At 44.2% G+C, this 14,511-nt stretch overlaps 1 protein-coding gene across 2 annotated transcripts in view; it reads left to right on the top strand.

The window, feature by feature from the left end:
- CLMN (calmin) overlaps positions 1 to 13,437 on the top strand; it is a 141,608-nt gene extending 128,171 nt beyond the window's left edge. For both annotated transcript variants that reach the window (XM_019481630.2, XM_014596406.3), the window contains exon 13: positions 3,248 to 13,437. In XM_019481630.2, the coding sequence (XP_019337175.1) occupies positions 3,248 to 3,410 (163 nt within the window). In that variant the 3' untranslated portion in view covers positions 3,411 to 13,437. The remainder of the gene's footprint in view (positions 1 to 3,247) is intronic.
- The last annotated feature ends 1,074 nt before the right edge of the window (positions 13,438 to 14,511 follow it).

The following is a 14,511-nucleotide window of genomic DNA, read 5'->3' as shown; positions in this document are numbered from 1 at the left end:
TAGAGCAGCCACCACAGGTCTGTTTTAACTTTCATGCAGGGTATGTTCAGCCTTTGACTGCCTCCAGGGGCCCCAAGCTAAGTCAGATATTGAACTTATGATGCAGTTTAGAGGGTTTGGATCCTTTCTGAACCAGCTTTTCTTTAACTGCATCAAAAACAAATTTAAACACCCACAGCCACTTCTTCCAACTTGTGTCAATAGGCATTTAGTAGAATCAGGCTTTAGCTCATAATCACTGTGATGGCTGGAATTCATTATGAAAAACATACAAAAATGCTATTGGAGACAGCAGTGTCCTGGTCCAACTTTTATCATGGATAGTGCTTTATCTTTTGAAAACTGTGTAAATAATTTGTTACTGTGATGTCTTTCTGCTAACGTTTAGCATAAAACTTGTTGTCTGAGATCTCTAGTGAGATTTCCAGTAAGAGGGCTTCAAGCAAATGTATAAAGTGACTTCCAAGCAAAATAAAATGTGAGAATAAATTTCATCCCATTGAAAAATCTAGCCAGTTTATCCAAAGGTAACATTTAAAAAGAATAATATCAGAAGGCATGCATATCATCTCATTGCAAAGTGTGGATGGGTTAGGGCCATATATCATCACACAGTTTTCCTACTGTTGTTATAAGTCCCTGAAGGATGGAAGGTTTCACCTCAGTGGGCATGTCTACACGTGACGCTGCATCACGGTAGCAACACGCTACAGCAGGCGGGGCAAAATACGGCCCATAGGCTGGATGTGGCCCGCGAGGCCATTCTGTCTGGCCCACAGGTCCCCTAAAAAATTTAGAAAATTAATATTTCTCTGTCTTTGGTTCCTGTCAAAAATTACAGGAACCAGGGGCAGTAGGAACCTGGAGAAGCCCAGCGGGCTCCCGCAACTGCAGGGCCCGCCCCCGCCCCTCAGCTGGAAGCCCCAGCAGGGGCTTCTGGCCTGGGACCATGTGGCTGCCCCACACAGGAACCTCAGCTAAAGTGCGGGGGGGGGGGGGGGAGCAGGGAAAAGCAGCTTGGGGAAAAGTGGCCCCTCCCCCACCCCATGGCTGGCGCTCCCTGCTGCAGCTGCTCGCAGTCTGCTTGGGGCTGTCCTGAGCAGGCACAGGCAGCCCCACGCAGGCTGTGAGCAGCTGCACCATGGAGCTCAGGTCATGGGGCAGACGAGGGGCTGCTTTTCCCATGCTCAGCACCAGCTTGTAACCCACCTCTGCTGCCAGCCTGGGTCCCACGCTGGCTCCAGGCTCTCCGGTCGGGGCTGCACACGGTGGCAGCAGCTGTGGCCCCCCCACTTGTCGAGCCAGGCACTGTTTGCTGCTGCTGCCTGCCTGGAGCTCTTGTGCTGGGCAGCCCAGGGGCGGCGGTGGCAAACACTGCCCAGCACGGCAGGCGGGGGGGTGCTGCAGCTGCTGCTGCCATGCACAGCCCTGACGGGTGAGCCCAGAGCTGGCGCGGGGCCCAGGCTGGCGGCAGGAGCGGGTTAAAAGCTGGTGATGAGCACGGGAAAAGCGGCCCCTTGCCTGCCCCATGGCCAGCACCCCGCACTGCAGCTGCTCACAGCCTGCCTGGGACTGCCTGTGCCTGCTCAAAACAAAATGATGACGGGGGGTACATGGCAGGATGCCCTGCTTGTGCCCCTGCCCCCCACCCAAAGCCCCTGCTTCCCAGCCCTGCTGCCCCTTGCCACCCTACCCGGCTGCCCCTTGCCCCCCACCCAAAGCCTCTGCCCATCAACCCAGTCTCTGTAGATGTCAACAGCTACCCAGAACCTGGGCCAGCTGCAAACATCTGCTGCCTCTCCACCCCAGACCCTGCCTGTGCCTGCTCAGGACAGCCCCGCACAGGCTGCGAGTGGCTGCAGCAGGGAGTGCTGGTCATGGGGCAGGGGTGGCGCTCTTTGTCACACTCAGCACCAGCTCATTCCCTGCCACGCAGCAAGGTGTCGGGCTACACGCTGTCACCCACCTGTACCGCGGGGTTGGGGGGGCACTGGGAGTGAGCAGGTGCATGGGGCCCACACCAGTGTCCCGGGGCCAGCACCAGCGGGGCTCAGAGCAGGGTGGCAGGAGTGCAGGGTACCAGCCAGTGGGGGCTCTATGGAGCTGGGCCAGCTCCCCCCTCTCTCTGCTGGTGCAGTTCAACCCAGCTCCACAGACCCCTGCCAGCCTGCACCCTGCTCTGGGCCCCACCGGCGCTGGCCCTGAGACATTGGTCCCAAGATGGTGACCAGGGAGCAGGACACCTAAGGGGCAGGGCTACCCATGCGGCCCTCAACAACTTGCCAAAACTGGGTAAGCTGCCCTCTGCCTGAAATAATAGCCTGCCCCTGCACTACAGCGACATAGCATCAGTGGGCAAAAACCGAGACACCGCATCTATGTTGCTGTAGTGACACGTTCCCTCGGTTTAGCACATCACTACAGCAACATAGCAACTAAAAATAATCACGCACCTCACGGGCAGCTCAGTATGGGCTGTTACTGCACCGTCATTTAGTACTTTCAAAAGGACCTTTTGGAAGTACTAAATGGTGGCTCAGTAACAACGGCACCATAGGGTCATGTGTAGATGCACCCAGTGTGAAGGAAGTGATCAAGATCTATGTGAAATCTCCGGAGTTGAATTAAAATTGCAGTTTTGGAGTTGTTCCTGTTAAACAGAGAGTCCTTGAGACTGCGCTCAAATGTTTAAGAACTTTGAGCAGGACTTTAGGAAATGATTAGTCAAGTTTGAGTGCCCAGTTTGAGAAACATTAAATAATGAGTCCTGATTAGTCGTGTTGCTCATCATCCTTCTACAAATCCAGTCCTCTTCACATACCACCTGGACAGCCCATATGGCTCCTCATTTTTGAAAAAAATAATTTTGTATTTAATTAAAAACACATACTTGGACATTGCTCACAGAGCTGTGCACAGCTGAAAATAAAGAGCTACATCCTCAACTGGTGTAAAGAGCCATAATTCAAATGACTTCAGTGGAGCTTTTGTTGATTTATGCTACCTGAGAATCTGTCCCTGGTTTGCAGAGATTTAAAAGAGCTGTGTCTATTGGGTCCTAACGAGTGATACTGCTAAGCCCCTTTTTGTGCCTCACAGATCTGGCTTGCGCTCCAGCTGACCAGACTGTAAATACTTCATTGAACTATTGCCTCATTAGTGTTTGGCCCAACTTTTCTAGCAACTGCTTCAGTCCATCCCCTATTTCCCTTCCCCTTCCCAACCTCTCTTACATTCAATTTTGCAGGAAGAAGAAAGACTTAGAGTCAAACAAGCCTCTGGAGACTGCGGGTCCACCTCCGAATTCTGTGTGTGTAGACCAACCTGAGTTGTTTTACTTCATTGTTTTCCTCTGGGTGCTGGTCTACTGCCTGCTGCTCCTTCCACAGCTTGTTAGCAACAAACGTTGATCTCTGTGAGTGAATAATAAAAGACAGTGGCTCGATTTTTTTTTTTTTGGTGTATGTGCATATAAATCAGTTCCTTCAGGTGAAGCACAAACAAATGTATATTCAAACAAACCTGAATTTGTAGCTCCTACACAGATTATTCCTAACTCTGTTAGTGTTGTGCTATTACAACGTCTTAGCACATTTTATATTGTGACATTGTGTACATATACATATAAATATATATATATATGTAAGAAAATGGCTTGATTTAATATACACAATTTTTGTACATTTGTGCCTTGCTTTATAAACGCTAAATAAAATTGATAATTATTAGAAACATGGATGATTTAGAGCTCCACTCTTCAAAAATGTTTTTTCTTGCTGCACTTATTTATCTTTGGCCCTAGAGCTGTTGAAAGAGGGGTAATGTTTGACTTCCACATAAAAGTGGGTCATCTACACATGCTATTAATGTGATTGAATGAACTCCAGTGCATTTCACGCCAGGTGCCACATTTATACATGCACGTGGGACTGCAGCACATTGAGCTGGGTCAGAGCAGCCCCAGCTGGCAGGTGACTTGGGGGTCAGCCTGCCAGCCCAGGGCTGCTCTGACCTGGCTCAACATGCTGCAGTGGGGCCGGTTGGGGCACAAAGGTGCTCCCATGTGGAGGTAGCTGGCAGGGAGCCCCCACACTGAAGCAACCTTGTGCACCAGCCAGCCCTTTCAGCATCTGCACATGTGTTGTGGTGCACTCAGTAATGCCACCATGGAATAGTACTTATGTTGAAAAATACTAAACTGGCAGTGTTTATTATTTTACTGCAACCTAATAGGACTGCACATATAGACACTGAGACTTTACTATGGAGCTGATTGGGCAACTCCACAGTAAATGTCTTATGTAGGTGCATCCAGGCAGAGCTTGAAATAAGTTTGCATTCACAGTTCCAGTGGATATCCTTTGGTAACAGAAACCTAACTTTTCTCCATCATGTGTTTTGTTATTAACCAAATGGGCTTTCTCAAACATAGTAGACTAGGGGCTGCACTTGCTTACCCTGTCAACTTTGGTGTATTTCTAATATGAATTCACTTTAGTGGGTCAACACCGTGGTTGATGAAAGCTAACCCATGGTAGCTGTTCTAACCCTTTATTCACTTCTTTATCCTTTATTGATCAGTCTCAATCAGTTGCATCTGTGAACTGCACTAATTAGGCCATGTGAAGTGTTCTGTCTTTAAACGTGCCAAAAATTTGAGGAAACCCAGCTTGTCACCTGTCGTGGTGGCAACGTAACATAAAATGATTGCTAGCATCCTTTCTTTAAGATCAGTGGAAGAAAACTACTACTGTGGAACTGGATCTGGAGAAGTGTTTGCAGTTTCTGTTTCTTCTGGCTTTTAAGAAATCTTAAATGTAAATGAATGGACTTCTATAGGTAGGGTTTTTGGCTTGCATTTGGTATCTCATTCTTTTAAACCAAGTCCAGTACAGTAATAGGGCAGTAAAAGTGTGAAGACAACAGAGATATCAATCTTTCTAGGTTATACTGAGCTTTTATCCAGAAACAGAATGTGGTATAAGTTCACAGTCACATGCCTGGCAATAGCAATAACTTCTACCCTGGTTGTTTCTGGCATATTCATCTGCAACTCCTGGCACATTTTGATTTCACGATACTCTCATGAGGATATGTAATGTTGGTTCCATTTTAGTCTCCATAAGTAAGATCACAACATGCCTCATAAAAATGCATGCACACAACTTTGTTAGAATAAAAAGTTACTTAAGACATGAGGTTTTATGTTTAAGGTTCCCTTTGTGCACACAATATTACTGCCCCAGGTAAATTCTCAGCTTACATTGAAGCTTTTTGGAGTCAAGGCATGCATGTTAAGCAATGCTTTTACAGATACTTAGCAGCTATATATAGACTTGCTGCCTGCTAAGCATTTCTCTAGCTGCCTATCCAGCTGTGTTCTTGTTATAAGCTTCCTTCTTTCCATGGCACCTCACCTTTAGCTAGGATTAGAAGTCAACTCTGCATAGTTTGGTCTCTGAAATTCTAGGAGTGAACACAGATCTTTAAGCTCAATGGGAACTTTTGGGCTTTTTCTGTCTGTTCATTAGAAAATGGTTGTAGACTTTGGCCAACAACAAACAAGAACAGAGATAGACCCAACTAATACATCTGGAAAGCAGATCAGACTTGGATTTAAAGCTTGGGTCCAAGGGTGGGGGGTTTGGCTCAAGGTTATTCCTGTCTGTCTCTAGAAAAGGTATCAAATTAAAAAGAAAGTCCCCAGATTGTTGAAGTTCCTTCAGAAGGAACTCTGGGCAGTCATGGGTCAAGTGTCTCTGCTGTTTTCAACAATAAGGAAAAAAATACTGCAAAAAATTTAAGTATTCTGTTTGTAAATCAGATTTGATCGGATGATTTTTTTAATGCTCTGAAGGATATTTTCTTTTAGTAAATCTTCATTGCATTGAGGTCTTAGATTATTTAATAATAAATAAATATACTATGTTCAGCTAGTTCCTTTCCTCCTAGAAAACCCTTTTAAAACATAATTCAGAAGTCATTGCACCCACTTCTAAAGAGCAGCCAGCTTGGGAATGGTCTATGGCAGCTGCGTAATTGCATCTGTATCATTTTGGTTAACAGGGGAGGAAGATCCATTCATAATAAATCCTTTAATAGCTTTGTATCCTCACCTTTCTGGTTCTTGCAAACAACTTCTCCAAAGAAATCACTTGCAACTGTGATACAATCTGGTATCCCTACAACATTCAGAAAAGTGGTCTTGTTAAAGCAGGTAACTCCCTCTCCACCACATACCTCAACTTCTTGAGGAACTCATTGGATAATTTGGGTAAATAAACACCATCTTCCAGGAGAAGGAGTATTACAAATCAAGCTGTATGTAACACAGCTTGATGTCAGTAGTAGCTCTGATAGCCTTTCCAAAAGAGCCCCCTGCCAAGAAACAAAAGGCCTCACAGAGTGCTAATGTCTTTTCATTCCAGCCTGCTTCTGACTATCTCCTTAAGCAACAAATCATGAAGATTAAATATCACATAGTCTGCAGATGCTCTTTTAAACATCATGCTGTTAATAACAGATCATACAGATTAAACATGATGCTATCAAGTCTATTCCACAGAGAGAGGTGCAGGGGCTGTTTTCCAGGTATAACATTGACCTTGTCTCATTATTCATCTGGTCAATAAGTAAGCAGAATAAGGATAACATGCTAAAGGTGATTCTTTTTGGTGTGAGAATCATACTACCATGCCTTTCATAAAATCCTTAGAAGGAACATTCAGTATACTGAAATTAGTCATGCGCATGAATGACAGTCATCTAAGCATCAAGTTTCCATTAATAGCAATAGGTGACATGCACTCAGGGCTCAATTCTGGTCCTGTACAAGCCAGTAGGAAAAATCCTATTGCCTTTGGTGGTGCACAGTCTAGCTCTTCACTCTGAAAATGTACCAATTCATCGCATCTTTGATCAAGTTTTGTGTGTGCTATTGCTAGGCCAGGGAGCCTGATTCTGAAGCCTAGATCTTCATTTAGTGTCAGGAGGGTTTTTTGTACGGACTGTGTGGTAGAGCACCTTTGGTGCCTGCCACTTTAAGGACTGAGAACAGCCAGCAGCTGTAGGCCAGCCTTGATGAGGCAGTCACAGGACTGCAGGAGAGCCCTGTGATTGGCTGTGAGGAGAGGCCTGAGCGACCTCCATTTTAGCTCAGGCCCTCAGGGCTGAAGCAGCAGTCTGTTGCTGGCAGCTGGAAGAACATCACCCAGCTGAGCTGCTGCGCAGAACATCCTCGGAGGCAAGGGCAGGAGTTATGGGGATGGCAGGAGGCTCCTGGTCCTGGGTATGACTTAAAACTACACCTTGCTGGGGAAGGATGGTCTGGTGGGACTACCTGTGGCGAGGCAGTTCCCCAGAAATGCCAGGCCAGGCACATCTGTGGACACCTGAATGCCATGGGGTCCCAGAGGTGCCGATGAGGGGGCAGAGAAGTATAGTGGCCCCAGTGAGGGGGCAGAAGTATGTAAAGTATGTGTGGTAGCCTGCATGGAGTTGGGTCCGCCATTGTGGCCTGAAGGACTATGCGTAAGAAGGTATAGAGTAGGGTTGTGAGGCAATCTGAAGGGCTGCACCGGGGATGTATTGAGTAGGGCTGCAGGGGTGGTCTGAAGAGCAGCACACGGGCCAACCCCTATAAAAGTGTAGATGTGAGAGAATTGCCCACCAAGGGACTGGGGCAGAGTTGGCCTAGTGTGAGGCACAAGGTCTGCCACGTACAGTAGGGTTGCTCGACCAGCCTAAAGGGCTGTGTGTGGACTGACCACAATGAGAGTAGTTAAGTTTGATGGCCTGAGGGGGCCACTCATGAAGCAGGGCAGGTTGAGAGTGGCCCAGCGAGGGGCAGTTGAAAGAGGCCCTGTGAGAGGGGATGGTATGCAAGAGACCCTGTGAAAGGCAGTGTGTGAGTTGTATGTTAGAGGTCCTACAAGCAGCAGAGTTTGGCCCAGCCCTGCGCCGGTGCTATAACCAACATGATGCCATCTGCAAGGCATGGGACACAGTGTAGGGACAGTATGGAGTTGTGTATAACACCCTTGGCATTGGGCACTGAATGGGCAGCCTCCCACATTCTTACACCAGTTATATATACAGCAAGTCGTGGCAAGCGAGACAGGGCAGACTGCCCCAGAGACAGGTGGGCGGGCCGAAGATGAGACCTGGCCCTGAGTTGTCCTCCTGTCACAGACGGATTCAGGGTATTTGCTTTAAGGGCTTGTGGGCAACGCAGGGAGTTTAGTTTAGTGGAAATCAGGAGAAATGTAGAGTGCATGGTTGGAGCATAGATTCATAGATTGTTAGGGGCTGGAAGGGACCTTGCAGATCATCAGGTCCAGCCCTCCTGCTCTAGGCAGGAAGACAGCTGGGGTTAGGTGACTCCAGCGAGGTGACTGTCCTGTCTCCGCTTGAAAACCTCCAGAGTAGGTGACTGCACTACCTCTGGAGGGAGTTTATTCCACAGTCTGGACACCTTGACTGTGAAGGAGTTTTCCTGGTATTAAGCCTGAAGCGACCTTCCGGGAGTTTATATCCATTGGTCCTGGTCTTCCCCGGTGGTGCCCCAGTGAACAGTTGTTCACTGAGCTCCTGATGCACTCCTCTGATATAGCGGTAAGCCACTATCAAGCCCCATCTTAACCTTCTTTTCTTTAGGCTAAAGAGGCCAAAGTCCCTCAGCCTATCCTCGTATGGCTTGCCTTGCAAGTTCCTGATCATACGGGTGGCTCTTTTCTCAAGTTTCTCAGTGTCCTTACTGAAGTGCAGTGCCCAGAACTGGCCACAGTATTCAAACTGCAATCTCACCAGTGCTGAGTACAGTGGGAATTATCACTTCCTTGGTTTTACATAAGATGCAGAGAACTTCACTTCTGTTTCTAGTTATATGACCATGGCCAAGTCACTGAGGCCAGATGTTTTAAATTTGTGCATCTAAAGTTAGACACAAATCTATGTTTAGACCCCTTCTTAAGGCTGTGATTTAGCAAAGCACTGAAGGTTAGGCTTAAAATTAAGCATGCATTTAAAATATTTTCCTTCCTGATAAGAGACATCCCTGGCTGAAAGCCTTAGATTTTCAGAGTTGCAAAGCACCTGCTGCTGTCATTGATTTTGTAAATTTGGATCTGGCCATATTTCCAAAAAAATCCTAGCTTTAGGCTGCTTACAGACATGGAAAAAACAAACAAACAGCGCTTTAAGCTCAGTACACCCTGTATAGATCAGGGACCCTGCATCTGTATAGATTGGGGGCCTTCAGCAGCACTTTTTAGCTATTAGATAAAAGCTATAGCTATTAGATAAAAGCCAAAAAGCCCCACTGAAGTGCCTGATCTAGACAGGCTGCAGAGCCAGATCTAACTAACGTGCTGCCTCTTCTGGTAAAGCTCTGGGTTGTTGTTTTTTTTCATGTCTGTCACTGCCCTTGGTGTCTCTGTGTCTGTTTGCTCATTACAAATTAGTACAATATCGCCCTTGCAAGAGGAGCTGTATAGCTGTAAGTTTTAAAGCACTCTGATTCTTGGAATTGAAATGATGCGAGTGGACAAAGTAACATTGGAAACTTTTAGATAATTGATAAGAGGATAGTTTTCAAGCCCTAGCTCAATCAGACACAAATTTGATTACAAGAAAACTTGTAATCAAACAAATTTTAAACAATGCAGCCCTTGCCAGGTTGATTATGTTGATCAGCGCAGAGGTATAGGACGCGCAAGCTATGCTTCTATATCTTTGAACAGTCCCATTCCATTTGAAATGTTCTAGATAATTTTTGATGGATTGAGCTCTAAAGCATATTTTAAAGGAATTTCTAGAATGTAAATGTATCATGTCTGTAGAATCTTACTGGAAGCTTCAAAGTTCAGCCAACACAATTTTAAAAATGAAGTATCTTGTACTCTGGTAATTATTTGATCTATATTTGATATAAAGTTGTAAAAATACATTTAAGAGGCACTGTATACTTCTGTTATTGTTATACACTTTGTAGTCATTGTGAATCATGAGAAAATTAACATCAAATGAGTTCTTTGCAATTAAAACGTATTTCTAGCCCCACCAAAACTGTAAGCATGAGTCAGAGGAATACTTAATGAACTGTAAGCTTAAACAACATGGTGGATGATTATGCAAAACTGTGCATAACTTTTTTAATAGGTACATCTCAGCATTTCTTCTGCAATATAACTTGTTTGGAAGGTTGCAATAAGTGCTAACCTATTCTTTCCCCTAAGAATTTATTTGTGGAGCTGAATTTTTCTCTGCATTGGTACAAATACAGGTACTACTGTCATCTACGGAAATATCAATTCAAAATAATTTAGTAATACTGTGTTTATCCAAGCTTTGTATGGATGTGACTAACGCATCCATTGAGTGTCCCATTGTCATCAGAAGGGCTCTACTCAAGCATGTGGACTCCCTGCATTTCAATTTAGGGGACAAGGTTTTAAAGAGATGCCTTGAGCACTTGTGACCTTTCATAAGTGAGCATAAAAAAGTGTAAACTAATAGCACATTAATCAGTTGTGCCAGCTTTAAGGATTTAGGGCCCAGTTCTGCTAAGATTCAACTTCCAATGAGGCTAAACACTGATGCTCAGTACCTTGCAGATCAGGTGACTTTAAGTAAATTGAAGCATGCTGGCTGGAAAGACACCCAAGTGTAGGTGCCATGTAAGAGCCAGATTCAATAGATATTGAGTCTCACAAACTCTCCCATTCGTGTCCTAATGTGGAAGATATGTATCTGCGTAAGACCTATAGGATCAGAACCTTTGTCTTTCAAGAACGGTAACAGGTGCTTTCTCCTTCTTCAAAGTCAAATAGGGACAGTAGATACAAATAATGTAAAAACGGTGTTCAGGTGTCACAGTTGAAATGTGTGTGGACACTTCTAGATGTTCAGGTAATGGTGTGATAGGAACTGATGCACGACTGTGGGATTCAGTATTAGATCCCACCTTATTGCTGGTGCAGGGGGAGCCCAGAATGGTGATCCTGGGCTCCCCCTGCACTGGTAGGTAGCAAACTCCCTCATCTGCAAATCTTGTAGCTGATGGGACTCCCAGCCGGGCAGTGGGTAGTGCGCCCCAGCCGCAGGGGCCACAAGGGAATAGCTGCGTTGCTACACATGCAAATTAAAGCTGGATAGAAACCACCCAAAAAGTTATTACACATTTTCCAGCTCTAATTTTATAGCTGCATGGACCGTTTCATAGTGTGATAGTTACTTTGCCATGTGTAACCAGTCTAAATTAAATTGCACAATTAACCAGTTAATTGCATAATACATGTAATATATAGAGGTGGCCTGTGTTTGTTAAAACCCCAAACATACATGCAGGCAGCCTGCTACAGGAGCATTGTCCTGTGGTCAGCACTTTTGCTTCCTAATTGGGTTAAGTTTTAAGATGATGATCTGGACTAAGGAACCTTCATTTTAGCATTTCCTGATGTAGTGCTATGCTTGCAAAGCAAATAAAGAACTTTTTTTTTACTTCAAGTAGAAGTATAATGCATTGGTAAGGATGCTGCTTTCATGTTCCTTAACATTTTAATCATAAGTCACATTACACTATATTTTTTTTCTTTAAACAGCACAAAACTACCAAAGCTTATGCAGGGAAGGGGTGGAGGGTGGGGAATGGTAGATACACATTGAAAATGTTACGTCAAAATGTATGTTCAGAATGGGATGACCTGTTCAATCTATTAATACCTAGAGCATGTATCTATGGATTGCTTCAGCAAACAGAAAGAGAACCAATCCAGCATGGGGCAAAATGGAACTGCGGGTGTGTTCAAAGACTTTGAGTGACCCCCTTTCCTCTCAAGAGTTACACCATGTCTGCTTCTTGGGTTAGCCTAACTAAAATTGCAAATCAGTGCATTATTTTTTTACTCTGAAAATATTTCTTCCACTGAAGGAGAATTTCTTCTATATCCTTTCCAGGCAGTGTTTATGGTAACAGAAAATGAGAATTGCACACTATTTTCTTTCTTTGAAGGAAATGCCGGGCTTATAGAAGCAGTAATTAAGGGTAATTTCATATCCTGTAAGTGGTTATTATGCTTCTACGTAAGAAGGAAATAAGGCGGCAAGGTGAGTATTTGTGGTTTTACTGATGGAGGAATGGGAATCATTTGTTTTATCTCATCAGAAATATGAAAGCATGCCAGTCAAACAAAGGCCAGATCCAAATAGGCTGGTTCCGGTTCAGTGGCCTCAATTTAGCGAGCCCTTTGAGGCAAAGAACATCTTCCTGCTCTGTGTTTGTGTGGCACTTGGCATGAGGCAGTCCTGAAACCTGACTTCCTATGGCATCAGGGACCGCTACAGGTAAATAATATATTGTAAGACATCACTAAGTGTGAGTCTCAGCCTAACCACTATTTTTGTGCTGCTCTTCCTTAGGAATAAGTTTAGCAGTTGCACTTTAGCAAGGAATAGCACAGAAACTTTATTCAACCAAACCCTTTTATTTCCATATTTAATGGAGGTGCCTTCAGCTTTTTTTCCCTCCTTTGTTCCTCTCCTATTAGTCTTAAGTCACAGTTTCAGTGGCTTAGCTCTATCAAGTTCTTCTTACTTACAAAATGCAGAAGTATTATTTAGCAGTCTCAAGTTTAAATTTGAATATGTTAAGTGCCAGGTTGCTGGAAAGATTAAAAAGGGACTTCCATGCTGTAAGTAATGGATGGACGTACGTCCATTCTCAATAGCTGGCCCTGCCTCTGGCAAATTATTTAGAAAGATGCGTATTTAAATGAGATTTTGTTGCTTTACCATCAAATAAGCTCTATGAAAGTTGTTAGAATATATGTCCCTCAGCTCACTTTCCTTGGAGATTCTTGTAAATAAGTTAACAAGTGTGTTTTGCAAAGTGTCAACTGTATCCTTTAAGAACAACGCTTATTTTCTGCTTGCTAGATTATCAACACAATATATAAATTCCTCCTTTGGTTTCTTTGTGGGATCCCAACGCTCAGACTGTATTAAACCCATGTAACTTATTCCATGTAGATAATTAAGGACATTATTTGCCCATATCTGTTCTAGAGGTACTTGCATTTGTAATACTTGCATCTTGAATAGTAGTCTGAGTTTGTGACTGCTTGGATTGAGAAGGAAGAATGTATTTAAAAGACACTAAAGAATAGGAAGCTTGTTCATACCTGTTTGAAAATGCTTCTGGATGCTTTTCTGATCAGTGCTCTACACTGAATATTTGCACTTACTGTCAATGCTTATTTTTGGTAACGGGAAGGGGAAAGAGATAAAATATTCTTTGTGTATAGTTGATGCAAATAGCAAAAAGAGTTTGTTTTTGGAAACTGCTACTTTGTAATAAAAATAGTATGCAATAGTAAACAGCTTAAAATTATTTTATAAAACCTCCAATTTTGAAATAAACTGACAGATTTTCAGCATAAATCAGTTGTCTGTTTATGTTCTCTGGTTGAGAAACTCCCTTACAACATTTACTTTTTCAGCTGTGATCACCATTCTGTTTTCCATAATGTGGATGTTTATGCCCAAAGACTGCATGTGCTTTTTTACAGATACATACATCTTAAACAGCTTGACAAACAGGGGACGTTCATATTTGCATTTAGTTTGCAGAAATCTGCAGAATGAAGCTAAGTTAGTTCCTACTTCAATCACACTCTAAAATTAATTGAATTGTGAGTGCACAGAATTGGGCATACCTTAGGAGGCTTGTGTGACGTTCCACAAGGAAATTTTGCCAAATTCTACATTGTCTTTCTGATGTGGATAAATGTCAACCTTAGCATCTAACTTATCAAACTCCTTTTCATAAATGACTTCATACAATTAAGATGTGGGTTCCATAGGTGAATAGATGTTACTTTGATCCATTTTCTTGCGCTCCACAGTCAGTTTTCTTGCAGCACATTCACAACAGAAAAGCAGTGGTAGCACAATCAAGGTGCAAAGCAGCTAAGAACCAAGGCCACAATCACTGCCAGTTTATAAACTGAGAGAGGTATAGACATGTTGGAGCCAAAATGGTTCTGAGTCCATGGTATTGTCACCTAGCCCCTGTAAGTAGGTCAGGAGATTAACCTTTTCTGATCTCTGGACTAGGAGCATGCACAGTAATACCCAGAAACCACTGGAAAATGGTACCCAGTGCAAACCTCAGGGCCACGTGCAGAGCCCTGGCATGCCGTGCGCACTACCCTTATATAAAGGTTTTTGATTGACAGAAATGGGTGGCTGCAGATGAGTGTGTGTGGGAGGGACAGAGTGTGTGGTCTGTCTGGGTGGTCTGTGAGAGGAGAGTGAGAGGTGTGTGAGAAGTAAAGGTAGTGTTTGTGCATGGAAGTAGTGGAGGTGGCTTTGTGGATGATTGGTGTGGTGTCGTGTCTGCTGATTGTTTGGTGTTGTTGCTTGGCCTGCATTATGTTCTGTGGGACCAGGCTGTTGATCTGGACTTCCTAGTGGAGGCCCACCCCTTTTGACTCCAGCACACTTTCATCTCCT

This window comes from Alligator mississippiensis, chromosome 2 (genome assembly GCF_030867095.1).
Source record: "Alligator mississippiensis isolate rAllMis1 chromosome 2, rAllMis1, whole genome shotgun sequence".
NCBI lineage: Eukaryota > Metazoa > Chordata > Crocodylia > Alligatoridae > Alligator > Alligator mississippiensis.
Note: the sequence above shows the minus strand (reverse complement) of the source record. Positions and strands in the feature narration are given on the sequence as shown.